At 31.8% G+C, this 23,380-nt stretch overlaps 1 protein-coding gene across 1 annotated transcript in view; it reads right to left on the reverse strand.

Moving 5' to 3' along the window:
* Positions 1-23,380, reverse strand: part of LOC118197709 (protein O-mannosyl-transferase TMTC1-like) — a 441,210-nt gene that overhangs the window by 164,446 nt on the left and 253,384 nt on the right. The window contains exons 6-7 of the mRNA XM_085808444.1: positions 21,523-21,626; positions 15,820-16,015 (exon numbers count right to left, since the gene is read on the reverse strand). Of these exons, the coding sequence (XP_085664570.1) occupies positions 15,820-16,015; positions 21,523-21,626 (300 nt within the window). The remainder of the gene's footprint in view (positions 1-15,819; positions 16,016-21,522; positions 21,627-23,380) is intronic.

Below are 23,380 nucleotides of genomic sequence, written 5' to 3' on the forward strand. Positions count from 1 at the left end.
TTCTTTTATCATCGTCAATGAATCTTCTGACAGTATCCTTGCTGAGATTACGTTAAGATTATCAGCTAAAATTCAGAACGATCACTAACGACTAAATAGCAGTTATCGAAAGGTTTCGGTAGTTATCAGCAAAAACGTTGCATAGTAACCATGCCATTCACCATTAGCGTCTCTTGCCTATTGTAAACCCTCGATGCAAATGAAAAATGTTATATCTTATTAATGTTAATATCCTTTGTCTATGTGTATAACGGTAATGGTGAGATGCATCATTACTATCTGTAGCAAAAACTATTACTGCTTACTAATGAATTGCCTTTTAATCTATAATGGCAAGTATGGGTTTCATAAAATGAAGCAAAATGTTTCATTAAAGATCTTCCCAAATGCTGTCCAGTTACAAAGATGTAGAAAAATGTAAATAAAATAGAGTACTGGTAACACTGGTCTGTTTAGTAATATGTGAGAAATTAAAATTTTTATGAGTAGTTCTGTATATAGTTTGCATTAGTAAGTTGTCTTCTTATCTTATTAGAAATCTATTAGGGAATTGTAAAGAGCTCTGCAATATGAAATATAGGCCTTGCAAAAAAACCAAAATTACATAACTTAAGAAATTTCCTCCTGAAAAACAAATAGTCTAAATGGCGATTTCAGGGATCAAACAAACGTTCGTTTCCGTTATTATAAAAATGTTACATCTCTTACAAATGGAAATTTGAAACCCATGTTCTTATATGAAAATTTTCCTGTTGTAAAATATCTATCTAAATATATATCTAAATATATATCTAAAATATCTATCTAAATATATATCTAAAATATCTATCTAAATATAAATCTAAAATATCTATCTAAATATATATCTCTAAAATATATTCATCTTCCGGATGAAGTATGCATAATACTTCATCCGGAAACTTAAAATGCTTAAATATATTTAAGATGATTCCTAAAATTTAATTAATAATATCTGGTATAATATGTATTGCATGATGGCGGATATTTTGCATGATTCATTTTTGTCTCTGAACTACAATTTATTATTATTTTGATTTACAATTATTATTTCTTTTTGGCCAGTACAGAAATATAAGACACCAATTGGGGCGATACAGAAACGTAAATTTCATATATCTTTACTGACAGGTGTCAAATTACCGAAATTCTTTAAAGAATTTCTTAAACAAAAACCAAACCAATGGTCTACTACCAGTCAGTCAGAAATTTAATCTCGCCATCTTTTATGAAATATAGCCATATTCGTTTTGGATTAATGAATATTATTTTCTTGTTTTTCTGAAAAGAATATGAATTTATGTATTGAAGATTACAAAATTTCTCTTATTATTGTCACTTAATTTACTGCAACATTTTGGGAGTTACTTCATTCTAGGTTTTCTGTAGCCTTATTATCTTTTCAGTTCTTAGTATATATATATATATATATATATATATATATATATAAACACAGAATTTTTTAAAAATATCAAACATCAAATTTTTAACAGTCGTCGAAATTCTGAACTGGACACTAATGGCAATTTATTGTTTCAGTATATAACACATTTACACATACATCACTTGAAATTTCAGTCACAGTTTAGGGTGACAGATTTAAAAACCATTTGTCGGGTGCAAGCTGGAGATCTTATGCCTGAGAATTATTTCGTAATGCTTTCCAACTGAAAAATTGCATAAACATGTAAATATTTTTTTCCAAATTTTTATGAACCTGACAAGCAATGATTTTCCTCTTGGTAACCTTATTTCTAGAAATTGGAAGCGTTCACTATAAGAAACGACATGGATGCTCTTTTCTTTTGGATTCGGACAAATGGATGAATTCTGGAATGAAATGCTGAAGTGTAAAAAGAAGGATGGCATCGCAATCAAATACATGCATTCCGAAATAATTCTCAATTATAAATTTCATTCTGCTTGAGAAAACCTCATCTTCAACTTGTACCAAACAAACAATTTTCAAAGCTGAAAGCATAAATTTTAACAGAAATTTCAAGGATATATTGCTTGTGACAATACAGGGAAGTCATCCATTGAAACAGTTTTCCAGTAACACCTATTTTGCAGTTTCCCAATTTTTGAAATTTTCATGTGTATATGTGTGTGCACGTATATACTAATGGGTATGGCCATATATGGCTCTTTCTTTTTACACTGGTATCCACTTCGGACAATTTAGCAATGATTAACGTTAGCATGATAGCTTATATTGCATTGAATACATAGGTGAATGCTAAGAAATAAAAGGTTTTCGAATTATTTACGTACATATGAAAGAGTTTGCTGATACAAAGTTTGCTGATTCAAACCTGATTTGTTTATTACTGTAATACTGCCTATTGGCTTAGTCTGTTATCTGCTTGTTTGTTGCCTTTATAATAATATTTTAGAGCTTATTTGACTTCTAATTAAATTTCGGTCTACTTGTTTTGTATTTAAATCATTCTTTCTTGCGCAAATATTATATATTTTAGTTCAAAATTCAATAAAGTGTTAAAATAGTTCAATTAGAATCCAAGCTACCAACGACATTCGTCGCCAACGTGCAGATTTTCTGGAAGTTCCCGAAAGACGCCTTTTAGAAGCCCGAAGCTTACAGAAACCCATGTAACACTATATACTAAATACAGCTTCAACAACGATTCAGTTGCTAATTAACTAAGACTAAATTCAAAGCGAGTTCAATTTTTCCCGCTGATTCATGTTGATTATTTAAAGAAGCAGTCACGAACCTATAGCTCGCAACAATCTTATATATAAATGCACATATAAATAGGAATACCAAAGCGTATTACTGCATTCAGTTCTGAAATCTTTCAATGGATATACTTGTACTCATTCGCCACAATCTTTTCAGCTCTAGTAAAGTGGTAAAGCAGCCACACAGCGAAAATAGTATACATTTACTTCCTGCATTGCGACAGAGGTCGTTTTCAATCCATAAAAAGAGAGCACCAGACTGCTTTACAGAAAGGTGTCTTCCATTCATTGAGCACGTATCAAATTGTGGACACACCTCGAATTGATATTCTCTAAGGTTTTGTAAGATAACGTGAAAAGTAGCTCGTGTTTTCTTTAACTCGAGAGAGTTGACAAAACTTACTTCTAGGCAAATCCTGAAATGTTTGTATTTCTTTTCTTTGCTATATCATACTCTCTGAAAGGAGGATATTTTCTCCGTATATCTTGTTACATTTTTACGGTTTCCTTGCTTGAACTATTCGCTTTTCCTTAGTGCCATATATATCAGAATAGATCTGTATTTGATCGAGAAAAGGACATTTTTGAAATATACTTCAACCGTTCTAAATACTTAAATAGTTTTTAGTACTAATGTTTTAAGATGTTTAAATAATATATCAAATAATTAGATTCGAAAAAAAAATTAATCCGATTTTTAATTTACAAAAATAATACGTCTTTATAACGATTAATAATTACGACTCACATACATTGACAAAATTAACCTTGAACTTAACGTTTACGATGGGCTTGACGATAAACAGGAAATCTAGATTATTGGAATGAATGTGTATGGTTACGGTTGGCTACTGGAATATGTGTGTGTGTGTGTGTGTGATTATGGCAAAGCTTCGAGGGCTATCTGCCTAAGGGGAGGGATGCCTTCGTGGAGGACTTTCTAAGGGAAACTGGCTCGTATACACGTTACACATGGGAAAAACCACGAAAACGCCCATGCAGCCAGCCCGTTCGCGGGATTCGAACCTCGGACCGAACTACCAGTATTCAGCGACTTTACCGCTCGGCCGCTGGTGGGCCCCGCTACGGGAATATGGAAAAACTCATAAGGGTTATCTGCCTAAAAAAAGATTTGGTATAAAATATATATATATATATATATATAATAAAGCCTTCAAGAGATATTTGCCTAAGGAATTACTTCATGGAGAACATTTTATGGGATACTAGCTCGTTTATACGTTACACATAAAGAAAATCATGAAAACTCCCGTTCAGTCGGCGCTTTCGACGGGATGCGAACTTGGACCAAACTAACAATGTTCAACGACTTTGCCGCTCTGCCGCTGGCGGGTCGTGTAAGAGAAAGGATGCCTTTGTGGAGGACTTTCTAAGAGAAACTTAATCGTATTCTCATTACACACGAGTGAAATTGTAATAAGTAAGTTACGATAATTTAACGATGAGAAATATTTGATATATGAAGCAAATCAAGGGATCTAACTTAAATTGTTTTTCCAAATAACATCAGCTTCAGTGTAAAATTATGTGCCCATTCGATTGGCGACACTTTTTAAAAAATGTTGGCGATGAAACCTCACTTCTGGTTACCACGATAGTTTTAACTTTGTTTTAGCTTCCCGATTTTATTTAAATGAAAATAGATTGATGTGTACATGAACATATTTAAGGCAGTGCGCAATGCCTAGTTTGCGCAATTCTAGAATGTTTTTTTTTTTTTTTTTAAGTAAAAACAGATCGATGTGTACATGGACACAGATCTTATTCAATTCTTCAACTTCTTATTTTGGTTTTGTGTAGCGGCCATCTTGAAATTGTGACTTCCTGGCGCCGATCTTGGCGTCAAAAAGAATCGCCAATAAACAAAGGGCACCCAATTGTAAACTTTTACCACAACATCTTTCATATAAGATATGAATTTGGAAAAATTAAATTAGATATAATGTTTTTTGCATATTTTTATTTTATTAGCATGTTTGTATATAAATTCCATAGAAACTGTGAAATAAATATTAACTTTCTATAATAATGTTTTCCTTTATCTCAAATCAGCTTGCTCTCATAAATTAAATATGAAGTTTTTTAATAAATTTTTCAACGTTTCACCCTGTATCGCCAATCAGGAAATGCTGCAAAACAGTGGAATATTAAACTTCAATGTATATAATGAAAAATGAGTTGTTTTTCTCGGTAAGTCATTTTTCGACATCAGTAAACTATACATTTTTCGTTTTGATCGCCCTGAGTTCAGATCATTGAATCGCCTAGTAAACAAAAGGAATTTAGAGATAACAATAATTAAACTTTCATTTTCACCAGCGGCTGTTAGCTGAAGCTCCTAGCTCTTCTCTTGAGAAGTTTAAGAGATATTTTTCAGTTTCGCGAAAAATCCGTAAATTAATTTAATCTATATATGACGAAGGCATTTTAATTCATTCCAAGCTTAATTAAAAGAAACTTTAGCGTAACTATTAACAAAGTATAATTTTAACTATAAATAACGACTTATTTTAAAATTATCTGACTCTCATCTGCAAAAAATAAGAATAGCAGGGCGATTCAGATATTTTCAAATGAAATATATGCTTTAGCAATATACTTACTTTACATACATGAGGAATTTGAGCACAGCGTATAAGGTTTCACGCTTTGCAAATTAAAAAGAAAGAAACAAATGCTTACCTTTATTCTGCTTGATAATGCAATTATTATTAGGTACTGTAATAAAATTTTTATAGCAATTTTATGTGTAAGCTACTTCTCTGTACTCAACTTTATTGATATTTGTATTTTATTACTCTTATTGTTAAGAACTAGATAAAAAAATAAGGTCAATGGGGTATACAATTTGGAAGGACCAATTTAAGTATCCACGTACATGAAATCATTGGCAAGTTTTTCTCAGAAAAGGCTCTTATCAAAATCTGAGAAAAATCAGTCTTTCACTTTATTTTATCACTTACAATCACTTGCAAACATCGTTAAAATTTGTTTAGTAGAATAAAATGTTTGGATAAGGCACAGAACGTGTCGAAGATGGACCTTTCTTCAGAATACATTCTGTTTCAATTAACGAATCATACATCTATCAGGACATAGATTTGTTGCTAACGATGCATGCATAGCAATTAGGAATATTATTAAATAATTTCAACGTGTTATTTGGATCATAACAAAAAAATTATGGATCATCATTCGGAGCTGGATCATTTGGATTTGGATCATTTGAATGTGGCGCAACCCTACTTGAATTGCTCCCAAAATGTTGAATTTTTTCCAAAAACAACAATGTGTTGAAGTGACACAGGAGATAGATTTCAAGGCGAGTTATTCTGCATTGGCGTTATCAGTTATGAAACATGGGTCTACAGATGTCACACTAAAGCAACTCAAACACATCAATCGAATGGCACTCGAAAGGGGAAACAAGACAGAAAAGAACAAGTATATACATTAAGTATTTCAAGTATATATGTTAGCTAAAATTTGTTATATATATATATATTTATATTGTTTTCGGGATTTCTTTTGGTTTAAAATTAAATAGTTGATGGGGTTGATGTTAATGATGCTGAGTTGATGGGTTATTTTACATTTTGTTTGGAAAATTTTAGGATTTGATTGTTCTTTATATTTATTTACATTTCTTTCATGCCTTTGTATTTGGTTCTAAATGTATATATTTATATATATATATAAGTAATAATAAAGTATATTATTTTACTAATGCAATTACTGTACCCAAACGCTTCAAAACATTCATAAAAGTTGGGGAAAAAATTTAACAAATACGCTTTTGCTTGATAAGGTACCGTAACACTTTTCTGTATTTCCACGGCTAAAATTGACCATTTTGCTTTGAGTCCGTTGACGCAGAATAATAAAAATCACTGTGTAACTTGAAGAATTTATGAAATCAACTTTCAGACGTAGTAGAAAAATGTATTAGAAACAAATTTGATGTATTAGAAATGAATTATACATATTAGAAAAACGTTAAGACGACTTAAGAAAAAATGTGACATAGCTGTACTGGAATCGGACGGAATTAGTTTGCTCAGAATATAATAACGAATGTATTAACATCCTATGTTTAGTGGCATAATTACAGATACAATTTGATCACAGAAATATATTTGTTTACAAAATTACAAAAATGTGGCTTCTTTTTACTTTATTTGCCTTTATTCATGACAAGACAATGATTTTACATAATATTTCCATCCATTTAAAATGAGTATGAAAAACACATTAATAGTTTTGATGGCGTTTATACAGCTTAAGCCTCTGGAAATACCTTTTAGTGTGAATTCATGAGTTTATGTGATATTTCTGAATTCTATATCAAAATTAGAAATCAAAGAACACCACATTCGTGTCATTTCTTATTAGATGAATATTTTCAACTCGCAAGATTTTAGTGAGATTTCCAAATTTTTTTCACTTACATTTAGCTATTAAATCATTAATAATTCTTAAAGATTAATAAAGACTGTTAAAAATCTTACAAGAATTACGTTTCTATTTTACATTCTTTAACCAAAGCAAATGCAGTATATCAGACATAAAGAGAATGCCTATAACAACAAATGGATCACCACTTTATACTTCCACTTTTAAATAATGTTTAAAATAACAATTATGTATTAAAAGTGCATAAGCTGATAAAAGTAATAAATAACGTTCACGAGTTAAGCTTAAAAAGCAAAATATTAAAAAAATGCATTATTAAGCTCTTAAACTATTGCCTGCGAATGTAGATAAAAAGTAGTACACATTTCTGTCATAGTTACGTTTAAATACGGACAAGATATTACCGTGATAAAACGTTAAGAACAGCTTATTTCATTTTCCAAGGAAAGGTAACATTAACTGAGACCACTGAATTATAAATAAAAGAAATAAAAGGAAAGCATGAAAAGTAATTATTTCATTTTTTTCGGAAACAAGCTCTTTTTAAGAATTAATTTAAAAGAGAAAAAATAATTTTATCAATACATATATATGTAATTTAATTCGATCCCTGACGAAAACTTGAGAATTCATTTCTTTTAAAACTTTAGGTCAATTCGATGTTTGTACTTTTCGTTTCTTTTGCAGCATTTAATTATTTTACGCATGCTATTTTATGTGTATTTATGAACCCCCTTATTTCATTTGTTGAAATTTTCCAGTATCAGTTTTTTCCTTGTAGATTTTAACACTTTTTATTTTTTTATGTTTTCATTACTATTTTTAAAATAAAACAATTAGACTTCATACTTATTCTTGGAACATTTTACTTAAGAGAAACTTACAGTATTATTTATTTTCAACGGATATCGTGACTTTCTTAGTTAGACTTCTCTTTTAATTATCTACTTTTAAAATTTATGTTATTTAATTCGTATTTAGGGATTCATTAGAAGGGTTTATCATTGCGTTTTCTTTCTTAATAGTCTTTATGTTTTCTATTCTTTGTTTTCTTGCTCAGTTTTTTCCTAATTTCATGTACGTGTAAAATGTCTGCAAATATCTTTCAAAGTGTATCTCTTAAGCAAATATAGAATGCACTATGAATGCAGTCTCAGAAGAAAAGCGAAATAATTTCAGAATAAATACCATTTTGTAAAACAAAAGCACTCAACAGACCTACTGTACTTCTAGAATATAGTATTTTAACAAAATAGTGTACAGCTAATGAAGGCTTTCTCTAGTTTTTTTGCGAGAATAGGTTTACTTATTTGTTCACTAATTACATTAAAACGCTTTCTTCTTTTAATTCTTTATATCGAAAGGGACTAATTTTTACTTAAGAGAATTTAAAAGGAATATTGAATATCCAGCACAGTATAAAATTTTAACCCGATCACACAATTTGTTTTTTGAATTAAACTTAATGAAACCATCAATTTAGGTACTGGAATAAACGTCTAGTTATCGTAGTTTTTCTAATTAAGTTTCAACTTTTCGGTTCTTCTTTCCAGTTCAAAAATTGTTCTATTCTGTCCAAAATATGCATTATTAAGTTCTTAAGCTATTGCCTGACTTTCATACAGGGTGTATCAGTATAGCGGTGACAAACTTTCAGGAGAGATAGAGTACACCTAGACGATGAGAAATCACATACATGGTGAGAAACGCTTTTCTGGCATGGGTGCGAAAATGCAAGAGTCAAGAAAGAAAGGATACGAACAGGGTGAGAGGTTTATTATTCGGAGTACGACAAAAGCAAAGAAAATATATCATAAAGGGACAAAGATAATCATCAAAGAAGGTGTCCGAAATTACGATCCGGACAGTGATGCAGGAACCGTGCGTCATGTATCTTCCATGCGATCTTCTATTCGTGGTGCAAATCTTCCTTGCGCCAGAGAAGTGAGACCTGTATCACGGTCCGGGTTTGTAATTTCCAACACCTTTAATGAGGATCGTTGCTTGTTTTTGTTCTTGCTTATAGATTTCTGCTGTACTAAACATAATAAAACATGTTTTTTTCTCACTGTCACTTCACTTTCTTTTTTGCGTTTTCTGTCGTCACTACCGCGCCAGGAAAACGTTTCCGACCATGCAACTGTTATATGGTTTCCCATCGTCTAGGTGTACTCTATCTCTCCTGAAATTTTGTCACCGCTGTACTGATACACCCTGTATACTTCCTTTTCCAAGGATTTTGCATTTAAGAAATAATAAATTTAATTTAAATATATCGTAGAGTAATAAGGTTTACTTTCATGCTGTAGACGTGAATAATGAGCAGTGCCCTCACCGAAACTCGGACCTCTCGATAGGCACCGATTGCGCAGGCCATTACACGAAGCCATGCAGAAAGGAGGGAGATAATACCTTATAATATTTTCTGTTGATAGTAATTTCTTCCCCGAAATTTAAACGCATAAATTAATCTGGAGGGCCTGACATATTAAAATACTGAAAATAATACATAAGCCTCCACCGATCATTCGGGCCCACCAGCGGCCGAGCGGTAAAGACGCTGAACACTGGTAGTTCGGTCCGAGGTTCGAATCCCGCGAACGGGCTGGCTGCATGGGCGTTTTCGTGGTTTTCCCCATGTGTAACGTGTATACGAGCCAGTTTCCCTTAGAAAGTCCTCCACGAAGGCATCCCTCCCTTTAGGCAGATAGCCCTCGTGTGCTTTGCCATAATTGAACAATCCAATCCAATCCACCGATCATTCTTATAAATAAGACTAAACCAATCTTTAAATACTGACTAGTAAGGCCTTTGCACACTATTTAACTCTCAAATCAGGTTCTCTTTGCAGTAAAGCAACTGCATGCTGTAAAATTATTTTAATAACCTTTCTATCTTGTCAACCAAAAACACGGAGTAAGTAAATTTTAAATTGAGAAATTTACAACATAACAAGAAATTAACGCTGATATTATTTTTAATTTTCAGAGTCTAAATTGATCAATTTACATTTATAATTGTGTTCCGAAATGCTTAATCTTTTATTCTTATAAATATAGGCTTTAAAAACTGCGAGAGTGCATAAAAAATCAAAGTCAGCTAATTTAAATATTTTTAATTTTCTCCTCATGATTTTCATAAGACTTTTCTGAAACAAGTCATGACTTCTCAAAATATAATAATTAAATAACAATGATTTCATCAAAAATAGTTATTATCTATTTGATATCTAAATATCTTACACTGCCACCAAACAGCGAAATTACTTCAATAATGACTTCAATATTTACTTCCATAATCACGGTACTTCCATAATCAGACTCATTTTACTACTTGCAATAATTCAATTAGAAAGAATTTATTGCTAGTAAAAAATAAATGAGACATATAAACACATTATCGAGAGTTTAGCATCGTCAGGTACTTTTCGTGTAAAATGTGTCTGTCAGTTCCAGTGCATTGTTAGTACAAGCGTTTGATAATTATGCAATAGCATTCTCTTCTAAACAGAAGCAGGAAAACTCCTGTAAATTAAATTAGGGTAAAATTTTGCCTTTGTTAAACAGAAGTCTCTAAACCGGTAGAAAAGACGCTTAATGTACCTTTTTCATTTCAAGTTCTGTGCAAAAGAATTTTGAAAACTATATGTATCATTATCGATATCACATTATTTTTTGCAGAAAATTTATAAAATAAAAACAATAAGGTATTTTCGTATTTTCTTCTTAAAAAATTTTATTAAATATATTCTTGAGTTTTCCACTTCTTTAAAGCAGCAACCTATAAGGTTAGAAAATCTTTAGAATTTAAGATGAAGATGATTAATTGCAAGACAATTACATTGCTCTTCTTTAAAATGAAAAGGTTTTTTTTTTCATATTTGGAAGCCTAACAGAGCTTGATCTTTAATATATTCTTATGTTAATCTCTTCTTATATTAAGATGAAAGTAGTTCATTCTGAAATTTCAGTCGTATTTAACCATGTGTATATTATATTAGTAGAAGTTTATAAAACCTTTTGGAAAATATGTAATTATGTTTTCTTTTTGATATGTTGTTTTTTTCCTAAAGATATTAGTTTTATTGCAGTTTGATAATACATCGGTTTCAGCTAAGAGCTTATGAATGTTATACAACATATTAAATATTATATGAAAATGTTCATAAAAATATAATGTAAAGTCGGATATAAAGTTCATGAAAAGTACAATGTAATGTAAAGTAGAGGAGCCTCTAGTCACATCACGGTCGGATGAACTGGTTAGTCTAAACATATGAGTATCATAGTTAAGCGCAAGCAATCAGAAGAATTTTTTATGGTTACGTTTCTTTGAACTGAAAACTTTGATTCCGTATGGAAAGAAATGTTTCCAATATTCATTTTTTTGACATCGAAGTAATGAAACATAGAAGCTCCTAACTGAAACCACAATTTTATTTCACACAGTTCTTATTTCTTTCCTTCGTTAAGAAAATGTAACAGTATGTTTCTGCCTCTGATTAATTTACTAATTTTGCTGAATTCATCGTTGTTTATTCATTTCTCGGTTTATTTAACACCTGAAATTATTGATTCGATTTAATACGAATAAAATAATACGGAATATATTTTTTTATATTTGAATTCTCTACAAATCTGCAGTCTTATCAAAGAACGTATACGAACGTGGCTATCCAACTGGTTTTTCATAAACAACATTTTTAATGTAAGCTAATACACATTGTTATGCTAATCACATGCCCGTTTACATAGCAGGAAGATCTACATGTTTTCCGTGCCTTGTTTACTTGTTAAAGAATTTCATATAGAAAAAAAGTGTCAAATTGTTTACTTTATTTGCAGCTAAGATCACCTTCCTAAGAAATTGCAGGTTTAATGTCCTGGCTTGAATCCAATATAATTCTAGTTTGAAAGAATTATGTTAATTATCGATGTATAGGTTTGTCTGAAAAACTGTGTTAAGTATGATAATGATGTCGTTTTGTTCTTGGGTAAATGTCCTTGGTTTAAATGCGCCTTTGTCCTCAAATCAGATCATTATAATTCCAATCCACGTAACTTGTGTTAGAAATAAAAATTTATTATCGTTTCTGAGATTATTTTAGAATTCTTTTGTCACCTGCGAGAAATCTATAGACGTAAAGAGGAAGAATCTGTGTTTAATTTCGCTAATGTTCATTTTTCAAGATTTTATTTTCTTTCGAAATTTATGTTCTAAATATTTCAGTAATTAAAGACAAACTGCGCTAAGTTTAATCACAAGTAGTGTATGATCAGATATTGACATTACCCCTGGAATTAAATCATTGTCTAATTTCCCTTTTTTTAGAAAGATTCTTGATATTTGCTTCAAAAATAGCTTGCATTTAAAATTTCCATATTAGTTACTCAGATAAAAGTTTAAAAAATTCCCTCTCAGTAATTATTTTTTTTGTCCTTTATCTTTTTTTTTTTTTTATCTTAAGACCTTACACCTAAATTTATTTCGCCATATGCATTTATTGCACCATGTGCAGTAAACATACAATGGGTCTTTCTTAACAAATGCAATTAGTACTTTTGCCAATCGTTGTCATTAATATAATCGAATATATCAGGACCCCACAGTAAATTTTGTCGTTTCCACTCTAATATACATGCAGTACTGAAGATAATTTATACAAAACTATATACTGATAGCAAAAATTATAAAAATAGTCTTCTAAATGCTAAAACTAAGCAAAGTATTACTAACTAAATGGAGTAAAATGTGGTTCGAATATTTGCGACGAAGCACAATAATTATTTACGATATAATATTAAATAAAATAACAATAATTTCTTAAATACTGCAATAATATGAAAGCATATCTAACTAAAATCTTACATAAAAGTGAGACAAACTTGTAAAAAGGATTAGTAGCAGATCCAGAGGACGCTAGATCCAAAAGGAAAGGATAAATATCTTACCTTTGGAATCCTGAATGACATTATGTGGTACCTAAATCCGAAGTCATTGCTCTTCTTTGAAGTATCCCGTAAGTGTTTACAAATATTTTACAAAATTTTGTTAGTTGTTTCAAGAATTTCCTGTTAATGCTATTTAATTTTCTTAAAGTACCTTTTGTACAATAAACAACTGGCCACCCATTCGTTTATTGGTTTTGATTGACTATGTTTAGTTAGATTATGTATATGTTTTAGGTTTTACTTCAAAAATTTAAAAACAAAAATTATAAGGATGAACAATTTGGAAAATTTTATAATTAAAACATTTATTTACGTAATATAAGTAAATAGCAAATGTATTTCAAGGAATTATTTGGAAGAAATGCCTTAAATGAACATGAAAGAAAACTGCATTTTTTTAAAACTAAATTATTCAAATTTTCAAAAATCTCAGTTATATAAAGAAAATGACACTTCTCCTTTCTCGACCAATATATATATTATTGTTTGAGCATTTGAAAAAAGTATTTACCTCTTTAGTACATGTCTAGTAGTGTGCCAATATTTTGTTAATGTTATTAAAGAACTGTGATCAATGAACCTTTTATTACGTCCATTTCGAAAGAAGAGAATAGCAAATATAGTGACAACTTTAAACATGCGTGGATGAATTGTCAAAGACAAAATGTTGTTCTTATTTTTTACAATATTTGATCATGTGATATTGTACGCTGATATATGATATTGTACCGTTACTCATCTATTAACATGTTTCAAACTCTACGATTAAAATAACGTCCACTGAATTTAGCTAGTATTTTATAAAGATCATTTACCTTCTGATATTATGTTTTTTTATTAAATGCCTTCATTTTTATATCAAATATATAATAACTATTTTTAGAGAGAAGAGGCGAATTTTCTGCTTGTTAATAAAAAGTGCATTCTGCTTCACCAAAATACACTGGCGGCAAAATTAAAGAAATAATTATATAAAACTCATCTAATTTGAATCAGTTTGCAGCTAGGATGCTCAAGATTTTTTTTATGCCTGGAAATTCTTCAAAATACAAAGCTGCCTATTTCTGCGAAGAATAAATTTAAATGTGAACATAGAAAATGCGATATAAAGAGAGATAAGGAAAAAATGATGCTATAACGTTTTAGAGATACTTAACGAAATTAACCTTTTAAAAGGAACTCGGCTGCATTCCAACCAAATACGATGATCTCTGCGCCACTGCAAACGGTCTTGTTTCACAGCTCGAGTTACTGGGATACAAATTATCGGTTTTCTTACATATCTCTGTCTTTTATACATTCTCAGGATATCCGGGTGGTCAACTTTCTGTAGTTTTCAGTAAGCTCCTTTCTAGTTTGGGTTAACGTCAGTCGCCTATTTCTTTGAGCAATCATTGCTAAATTACGGTCTTCAAATTCTGTGTGGTACATTGACGACCTTGCGATGATTGTCCGCATGCATCAGATTTTTGACATGGCACATTTGGCTACTTTTTGCTCTTCACAGACCTGTGTCAGCGTCTGTCCTGCTTTCAGTCTCCCTTAGTACGCCATTTGTCAGAAATCGTTAGTTAACTTCTCAGTACCATTTTCCAACTTCCACAAGCAAACATTAGTCCAAATTCTCATAAATGCTTTGCAATTAGAATTTGAAGCATCCCCTCGCATGTTTTTCCACACGTGCCGAAAGAACGAGAAAAAATTTATATTTCCGTGTAGCGAAGGTTAATCTCAATGGACTGTTTGGTAACGCTGAATTTGAACTACCAAACAACTTTCTTTCATTGATCTCACCTGATAGAAGTAACATTTATTTTTATTTCCAATGACTAGGAAAAAAGTTGCAAAGAACTAAAATCTTACAGAGGTTACAAACAATAGAACTAAAAACAAAAAGACAGAAGTAATTGCCTAAGAAGCGCTCTTGCCTCCAATATGACTCCTCTATAAGACCACAAGGAGCCCTACATCGAAGCAGGTGGTCCATGTCCATTTCTTCTCCAGAATTACAAAGTAGGCAAATGGGACCGTTTGAAATGCCCGTGCCGAGCAGGTTGGGACAAGACAATCATGTCCTGTAGACAGACGGAAAGCCTCAACTGCATTGCGCCTTGAGCTGTCGGGAATAAACTGTCGGTTATCATTCTCCAACTTTCTAAAGCTGTAAGAGTCTAAAGATCTGCGAAGATATTAGACGTAAATAAACTTTTTAAAAACAGTTTTATCCTCCAATAAGAAATACCTGTACTAGGATGTTGTAGTAATAAGTGGGCACCCCTTTTTGCAAGTAATTACGATTGTTAATTGCCCCAAAGGCCACAATGACCATGCAATGACCGCTGGAGATCGATTTGATTCCTCTTTAGAGTTCTCGTGAATTCTTGACATTGTAAAATTTCAGGTGTTGTGTTATCAGAGCTAATTGATTGAATGGCTGCGTGAGAATCAGAAACATAACCACATTTGCAAACTTGTAATGGATACTAACAATTGGCTACAACTAATAATTGATATAAGTTACATAAAGCATATTTTTATAATCTTTTGTTACTCGCCAGAAAATGTTAAGACTTTCAAAAGAGGGATATTAGAGAAGAGCAATAACTTCAAAAGTTGAGCATGCAAGAGTCTACAATTTGGCGACTAATAAAAAGCAAAATTAGAGAGGTCTTAAGTGCATCCTTTGAGTCTGCCACCTACCTCATCTTACCTTGGGAGGAGGAGACAGTAAGAGTTGAAGAGCCGAGACACCCAAGAACAAGAAGAGGAGTACAGATGCCACATTACGGATATCAAACACTGAAGTGACGAGGGGTATGCTACCCATCTGCCAGTCATAGGACAGTGTACTGGGATTAAGGAGCATCCAGAAGTTGAAAGCAGCAAGGTAGGAGTATGTATAAAATCTGTGACAAAATGCAAAAATGTTTATTTGAAACAGGTTTTGAAAAATGTGATAAATTTTGATAACACTTAGAAAAAATACATTTTATTTCATACATTTCAGTGCTTTCATGCAGATATTTTAGGAGTCCATTTAGAATTTCAAACCCGTACAAAAACACCTATAATTCGTATTGCGCATATTATATGTTCCTGAAATCCGAATCGTACATAAACTGTTCCATTTAACATATATAATGTGGACCTAGTTTAATTATATTGAACTAATGAAATTGTTTTCCCCAATTTCGCATTCGTTTTGATGATATGATAAGATAATAAAGATAATATTAGATTAAGATTATGAATTAAGATAATTATCATATCGCCTGATTCACTATGAGGTTGAAACTTTTATCTGAAATTATTTTAGAATAAAATATATTCAGAAGGATAAGTTTGTAAATATATTTGCACTGAGCAGCATAAATATCACCATAGCTAGTCTGCAAAATTTTATGTTCATGCAATGCATTCACTATGCAATATTTTATTTACGCTTTAATTAATGCTGTTTAAAAATACCTTAATAAAAGAATAAACATAATTCATGGTCTTATGTAACATTTATTTATACATTATTTTTGCTCTGTAATAAAACATTAAAACTATTAGGTATAATGATCCTTTTTACTGCTAAAACTTGCTCTCAGAGAAACTTTCTCAAAAACCAAGTGTCACAATGCAGCTGGCAAAATACTTTAAAACGGAGTGTGGACACTTCTACAGCAATGCTCGACTAATAGTTTCCATACCGTTTATGATGATAACAAACAAATCAGTATGGAGTAGTGGTCATTAAATGTTACAGCAGGTAGAAGTTCTGAAATGTTAAGGATTAAGAAATTAAAGATTACAAATTCCTTAGAACGCAATATTCATACTCTCTAGGATTTAAATTAAAAATGCACTTAGGCAGTCCTTACCCATAATGATCTCCACTAATGGAGCTTGGAGTGGGTGAGAGGTATTATCTTATAATACAATGATTTCACCTATTGGCTATGTATAAAGGAATTCATAAAAACTTAGAATATCGTCCCTATAACTAAAGACAAAAACATTTTGATATTTTGTGTGCAAAGGAGTGATCAACTACCAAGAAGAAACAAAAACATGCAACTTCCGGCACAGGAGTTTATTTGAGATATATTACTTCGGTTAAAAAGAAGGCTTGACCCTCTGTACATCAGATAAAAATATTTAATGCTTCGTGTCCGATGTAGAAATTAATTTATGAACAATTTCTCCGATAGTTTTCATAATTTACGTAATTATTTCTCTATTTAACCGCTGTCTACTGTAACAAATAATTTAAGAAATGCATTAATTAATTTACTCCTAGAACAGACCTCTACAATGAAACTTAAGAGTCTAAGCGAAAGCTAATTCGGCATTACTAGCATTTGCTACGAGAACGAATTTTAGTAGATTCTGAAAGTGCCCTTTTGAAGTTGATATCATCTAACGGTCTAGTACAGAGATCTGAGTACTTCTTGACTATAAATTTCGTGTGAAGAATCCATGTTTCAAAACTAATTCCACCCTGTATAAGCAACTGAAAAGCTTATATTCAGTCATGCTCCCTCATCTGAATACGTTCGAGAGCTTTGAAACGGAGGACGGAACTCGATTGCAGCTCGTGTTGAATCAAGAAAGATTTCGTAAAAGATTTATGGATATCTTTCTTGAAAAATAATTACTTCAAACACTTTTTCTCATTTTTGTGATTAGCTTATAAAATAACTACGCGTTCCTCGCCACCTGATTTTATTCCCCCCAATTTTGTAAACTGGCGCAATACATAGTAGGTACGCTGATAAAACGTTCTTTTGTTGCCTGCATAACCTTGCAGTGTTCCTCCCTTTTATTTATTAACTACGTGTGGAGGAACCTAGTGAATAGCTAAGTGAATAATCATTTAAGCTCAGTAATAGAAACGGTAACTCAAGAGGGTTTAATTACCCTTTATTGCTCAAACTAAAGGTGTACAGCTGTCCTTTTCTCAGGAAGTACAACAAAACCTCCACTCGGGCTTAAACTCAAAAATATAGGAAATAAGAATGTAATTAATGACTAACTGAAGAGATATAGCCGAAGCTATTAAAATTCTAACTAGTTCGCCTCTAAATATCGAATTAGCTAGCGAAGCTATCAAGGGTAAGTAAGACGGCCGAGCGTAGTAACAACTTAGAGAGACGTGTCCAAAAGACAAATGCATGCTATTCAGAAACTCTTGATTCTCTCTCTGTGGAATAAGGAGGAGTGGTATTTAAGTCAAATGAGAAGGAGTAATATTTAAGTCAGTGGAACTTCGACTTAAATACTGCTTCTTCTCATTTGCATTTAACTCCATTCTGAAAACTCATACTGGGAAGGAATTGTAAGCTGAAATTAGGAGAGCTAGGAAAGGATCTTAAAAATAACTGTTATAAACTTAGGATAAACCTTACATCCTAATTCGAAGGAGGCTTCTCTACTGTAAGCGATTTATTGCAAATGTTCCGATATTGATTTAATTTATGGAAACTAATGTATGTTCAGAAAACAATATATGCTTTTATTTTTTTGCATTTGTACGGCAAATAAGAAAGTTTGCGATAATTGGGATATTGGGATAATTGGGATATCAATATTAAAATTTCACTGAAATTTGGTACACTATAAGTTTAGACTCAAATCCTATTTGCCATTTTAAGAAGTGATATTATCCTTACTAGGCTAAGAATTTTTACAAATATCTCTGCCATCTTTCAGGAATAGCACGAAATACTATTCTGCAGATGAGCTATGATGGAAAACCATTTGTCAAACGCGCAATGTCTTAAGACACGAATTACGCGTAAAACTATCTATTAAATTTGGAAACATCATAAGTCTATAGACCATATAATATACTTTTTAACATAGATTCCTTTCCTAAAAGTACTTCCAAAGTATATCTACTCTAATGCAAATGCAAAATACAGATATCTAAGATTAAAGGCACGAAAATTCTGGATATTGTTTTAGTGCAATTGCACTCCCATCTTGCAGTAGCTACTGGAATCAGTTTCTGGTTATTGCAGAAAATTTCAGAAAACTGTCCCTCCGCTAAGCCATTCATGTTAGGATGATAGCGCTTGTTCACACTGACTTTGACTGGACAGAAAGTACTTCTCAAACTGGATATTATTCGCATTGAACAGGATAGCTAGATCATCGGAACAAAAATCCATTTTAGCTTGTGTACATTAATATATTTCTTTATTTTATTACTCTCAAAATCCCAGCACTAAACGCCTTTTTGTGTTTGCATGAATAAAGAAATGGTCATTTTGTTCACTGAAATAACTGACCACAACTGGGGTGCGGCAAAAAAGGTAGTTCAAATAGTGGTTGCTCGGTTTGTAAAACCGGCAATACTGTGCACGCGGCCGCGTTAGGTAGACAAATGTATGCAATTGTCAGTTATCGATATGGCTTGGAGCGGAGTGCATCGTGCTTTCGTTGTCGAGTGGGGAATCTGTAATAGCGACGCAGCGTACCTTTCGTAATCAGTTTGATGTTGGTCGGCATGGCGCGGTTTCAGATGGAAGAACAATTCGTCGGTGGGTTTTACACTTCAGGGAAACAGGTTCTGCGCTTAAACGAAAATCTACTGGCCGACCAAGGACAGTAAAAACACCAGAAAATGTGAATGTAGTAAGAGTTTCCGTACAGCAGTCTCCAAGGCGTTCAGCTCGTAAGCATGCAGCTGCTTTGGGAATTTCTCGAAGAATTTTACACATCTTACTCCAAATGCATCCGTACAAAATGATGGTAGTGCAGGAATTAAGTGAAAGAGATTTTGAAACCCGTACAAATTCATGCCGGGGTATTCTTCAAAACATTCCCCGAGGCGCTGTATTCATGTCTAGCGATGAAGTGCACTTTCACCTATCGGGTACAGTAAATAAGCAAAATTTCCGTTACTGATCGGCAAATAATCCCTAGGAACTTCATGAGCGACTACTTCACAGTCCAAAGGTTACCGTTTGGTGGGCAATATCTGAGTTCGGCGTGTGGGGTCTTTACTTTTTCGAAGAAAATGGAATAACGGTAACAGTCAACGGAGATCGATATTTTGATATGCTTAACAAATTCCTGCGTCCAAAAGTCAACAAATTGAACGATAATCACCAAGAACATCTTTGGTTCCAGCAGGATGGTGCTACGTTGCCCACCACGCGTCGTTCACTTAATCTTCTTCAAGAAATGTTCCCAAACAAAGTGGTGTCTTTACGGGTTGATCTCGGCTGGCCGCCGCGTTCGCCAAGATTTGTCGCCTTGCGACTTTTTTCTTTGGGATTACCTCAAATCGAGAGTTTTTACACATCGTCCGCGGATTTTGGAAGAATTAAAGGCAGCCATAAGACAAGAAATTGCCGCAATTCCCCAAGAAATGATCCATCGGGTAATGACGCGCTTCCGTGAGAACCTACAAGAGTGCATCGACAATAATGGCCGTCATTTAACAGATATCATTTTTTAAAAAATAACGTTCCTAAATGGCATGAAATGTAGATTTCAAAAAGAAATAAACAAATTTTTGCTTTATGTGGTTTGGTTTTTATTGACATCCCAAATAGTACATATCATTTTGCCGCAGCTTACAGTAGAGTACTCTCATCGAATCCTGCAAGTGTTGTCTTAAATCATACTTAAAAAGAATGTCCAGTGCGCAATGACATCTCATTTATGGACGATTAATTTCCTGAAAAAATGATTGCGATAAAAACTACTTTTAAGAGGTTTGAGGTAAGATTCCGTTAATTTTTTTACAAAATTCATCAAAGTCTTTCATTTTATTTCTCATGATTATTTCTTTTTAACCCCACGAATATTAATGGATTTAAAATCAATCTTCTAGAACATATGTTTCATTATACGTTTCCCATCATATAGTAGAATTTACAAGTGTAATATTAAGCAAAAATTAATTTTACTAGAAAGTGAAAATTGAGACAACTTCTCTTTAATTCTAGAGGTTTAGAGGTAATAATCAGAGAATTTTGCAACCGAAATACACTATTTTGGCGTTAAATAATCGAAAGAATCGCATAAATTCAAAGCCAAAGCAATATTAATAATATGTGAAGTATAAGTATTAAGTATTTTAGAAACTGATTCTTTTAACCTCATATTAATTACTTCATGCGTCTGGCAATAGAATATAAGCATTTGAGATATTAGAAATTCTTTTAAGTTAACAATATTAATACTTTGGAGCTATTCATATTTAAGTACATTAATTTAGTTTCTTACGTGTACGATTGATTATTCTTTGAAATGCTAGTAAGATTATTAATGTTTTATTCATAAAATGACAAATATTATGAGATTTTTAAGCATTTTCCCACAAATTACTTTTCCATTACAATATTAAAAGAATAAGAATATCAGTATCTACAATAGAGTTACAGTAATTAAGATTTTAATATTTGTATACCTCGTGAGCAAAGACGGGCAAAAGGAAGCTGGATTGTCTTCTTCTGAAAAGCGTGGCATCGATCCTTGAAGCATCCAAAGGCGAAAGGCCACTAACATCACTAACTAAAAAATAAAGAAAGCATTAGTGAAAATATTATTATTCTTTAAAGGAACGAATTAAGTTCAGTGATATTTAATAAACATACTTAAGTTGAAGCAGTTGTTCAACGAAGTGCGCTTAATTAAAACAAAATACACAGTATAAGCTTTTCGAAAATGCTAAAGCGAAATAAGAATTCAAGTGGTGGACTTACTATGTAAAATGTATTACTACACATAATCCCATTCAGATTCACTCTGCTATTAATAATTATATGGTGCACATATCATCTTAAACACAGTAACGTATTGCTCAAATTTTCACTATCGTTTAGCTATTATAATGCATTGTTTTTAAAGCCCATTTAATTAAGTTGTTAGACAAATTATACAATGCTCCGTTTTTTCTAGTAATTATTCAGTCGTGAAGTGTTGAAAACTAGATTTTGCAATTTAGTACTTCAACTTTGGTTTTGAAATATCTTCGAAATCTTATTTATCAATTAATTATTATTAGTTATCTATAATGAAAAGGAATTAAGCACGAAATGCACATTTTTACTTCCTTTTACGTAATGTTTTCTCTTTTCATCACATAAATTATTCGAATCGTTAAGTCAGGATGATTAATTTTACATTTTGTTCGTTCAGGTTTCATTGGTAATTTTTGTTAAATGTGGACAAGAGTTTGTTAGGAATTACTACACGTTTGTAGAAAATTTTCTGACGGTTTTAGTTAGCTCACAGAATGCTAAATGGGTTGCTTCACTAGTCTAAATATAATTAAATTTGCTAACATTTAGAGAGCACTACTTGAACTAGAATACCTCTGTTCTAAATAATACTTTTGAAAAACTCATCATCATATTAAGAGAATATCTGTATTAAGGGCATTGAATAAGGTGAATTGTCCGACTGTGCATGAAATGAATAATTAATAGAGCAAGGAATTTCAGAATTTTCTAGGATACTGATCATTACTTAAGTTTATAGAATAAGTTTTAATCAAATCTTTTCGTTTGTTTTAGGCCTTGCCAATATAGAGTATAAAATTAAATTAAGTATGGGAAAATGTTAGTGCATGCAGAGGACTTTCCGGAGTGAGATGGGGATCAATTTTGGTAAACGTATTTTTAACATAATTAACATGCAGAAGTTTCTGTTGAGTCTGCTGATTTATTTCTGCAAAATAATTGTTATCACTTTCAAGTATTTGTTAACTCGAATTTGGATATTTAAAATGCCAAGAATAGATTTGCCTATTATTTGCCTATTATTTTCAAATTTAGCTCAAGCTTAGTTTACTCTTAATTTAAATATGCGTCACTATTCTATTTATTAATAACAAAGCAATAATCCTCAAGTTTACATGTCATCTTCATGCAATCCTTTTGTTAAATATAAATTTAGACAAAACAGAATGCAGGCAAAAGTAAGCAGAATAAAAAGTCATCAACAATTCGCCTTTTCTTTTCGATTTTTTATGAAAGTGAATCCAGTTTTTCAGTTTAAATAAAAAGGCAGATTATACGAGATTATACTCGTAGATAAAGCATATTATTATACAGGTACAACAAAAAACAATTGATTTTCTGTTAAAAACTAAATTTTAATACCTTGTTTGGAAATGTTATGCTTGTCAGCGATAAATTTGATATGAGTTTGGAAACATTCTCTAAATTAATGCATAATATTTAAAGAAAGTCATTTCGTAGGATTTAAAGGAAATTTTTGTCAATGTTTGAGAAAAGCAAAGGGAAAATATGTAATACTTTAAG

The sequence above is a fragment of the Stegodyphus dumicola genome, chromosome X1 (assembly GCF_044657685.1).
Source record: "Stegodyphus dumicola isolate Sdum_Otavi_A_Nest chromosome X1, ASM4465768v1".
Classification (NCBI taxonomy): domain Eukaryota; kingdom Metazoa; phylum Arthropoda; class Arachnida; order Araneae; family Eresidae; genus Stegodyphus; species Stegodyphus dumicola.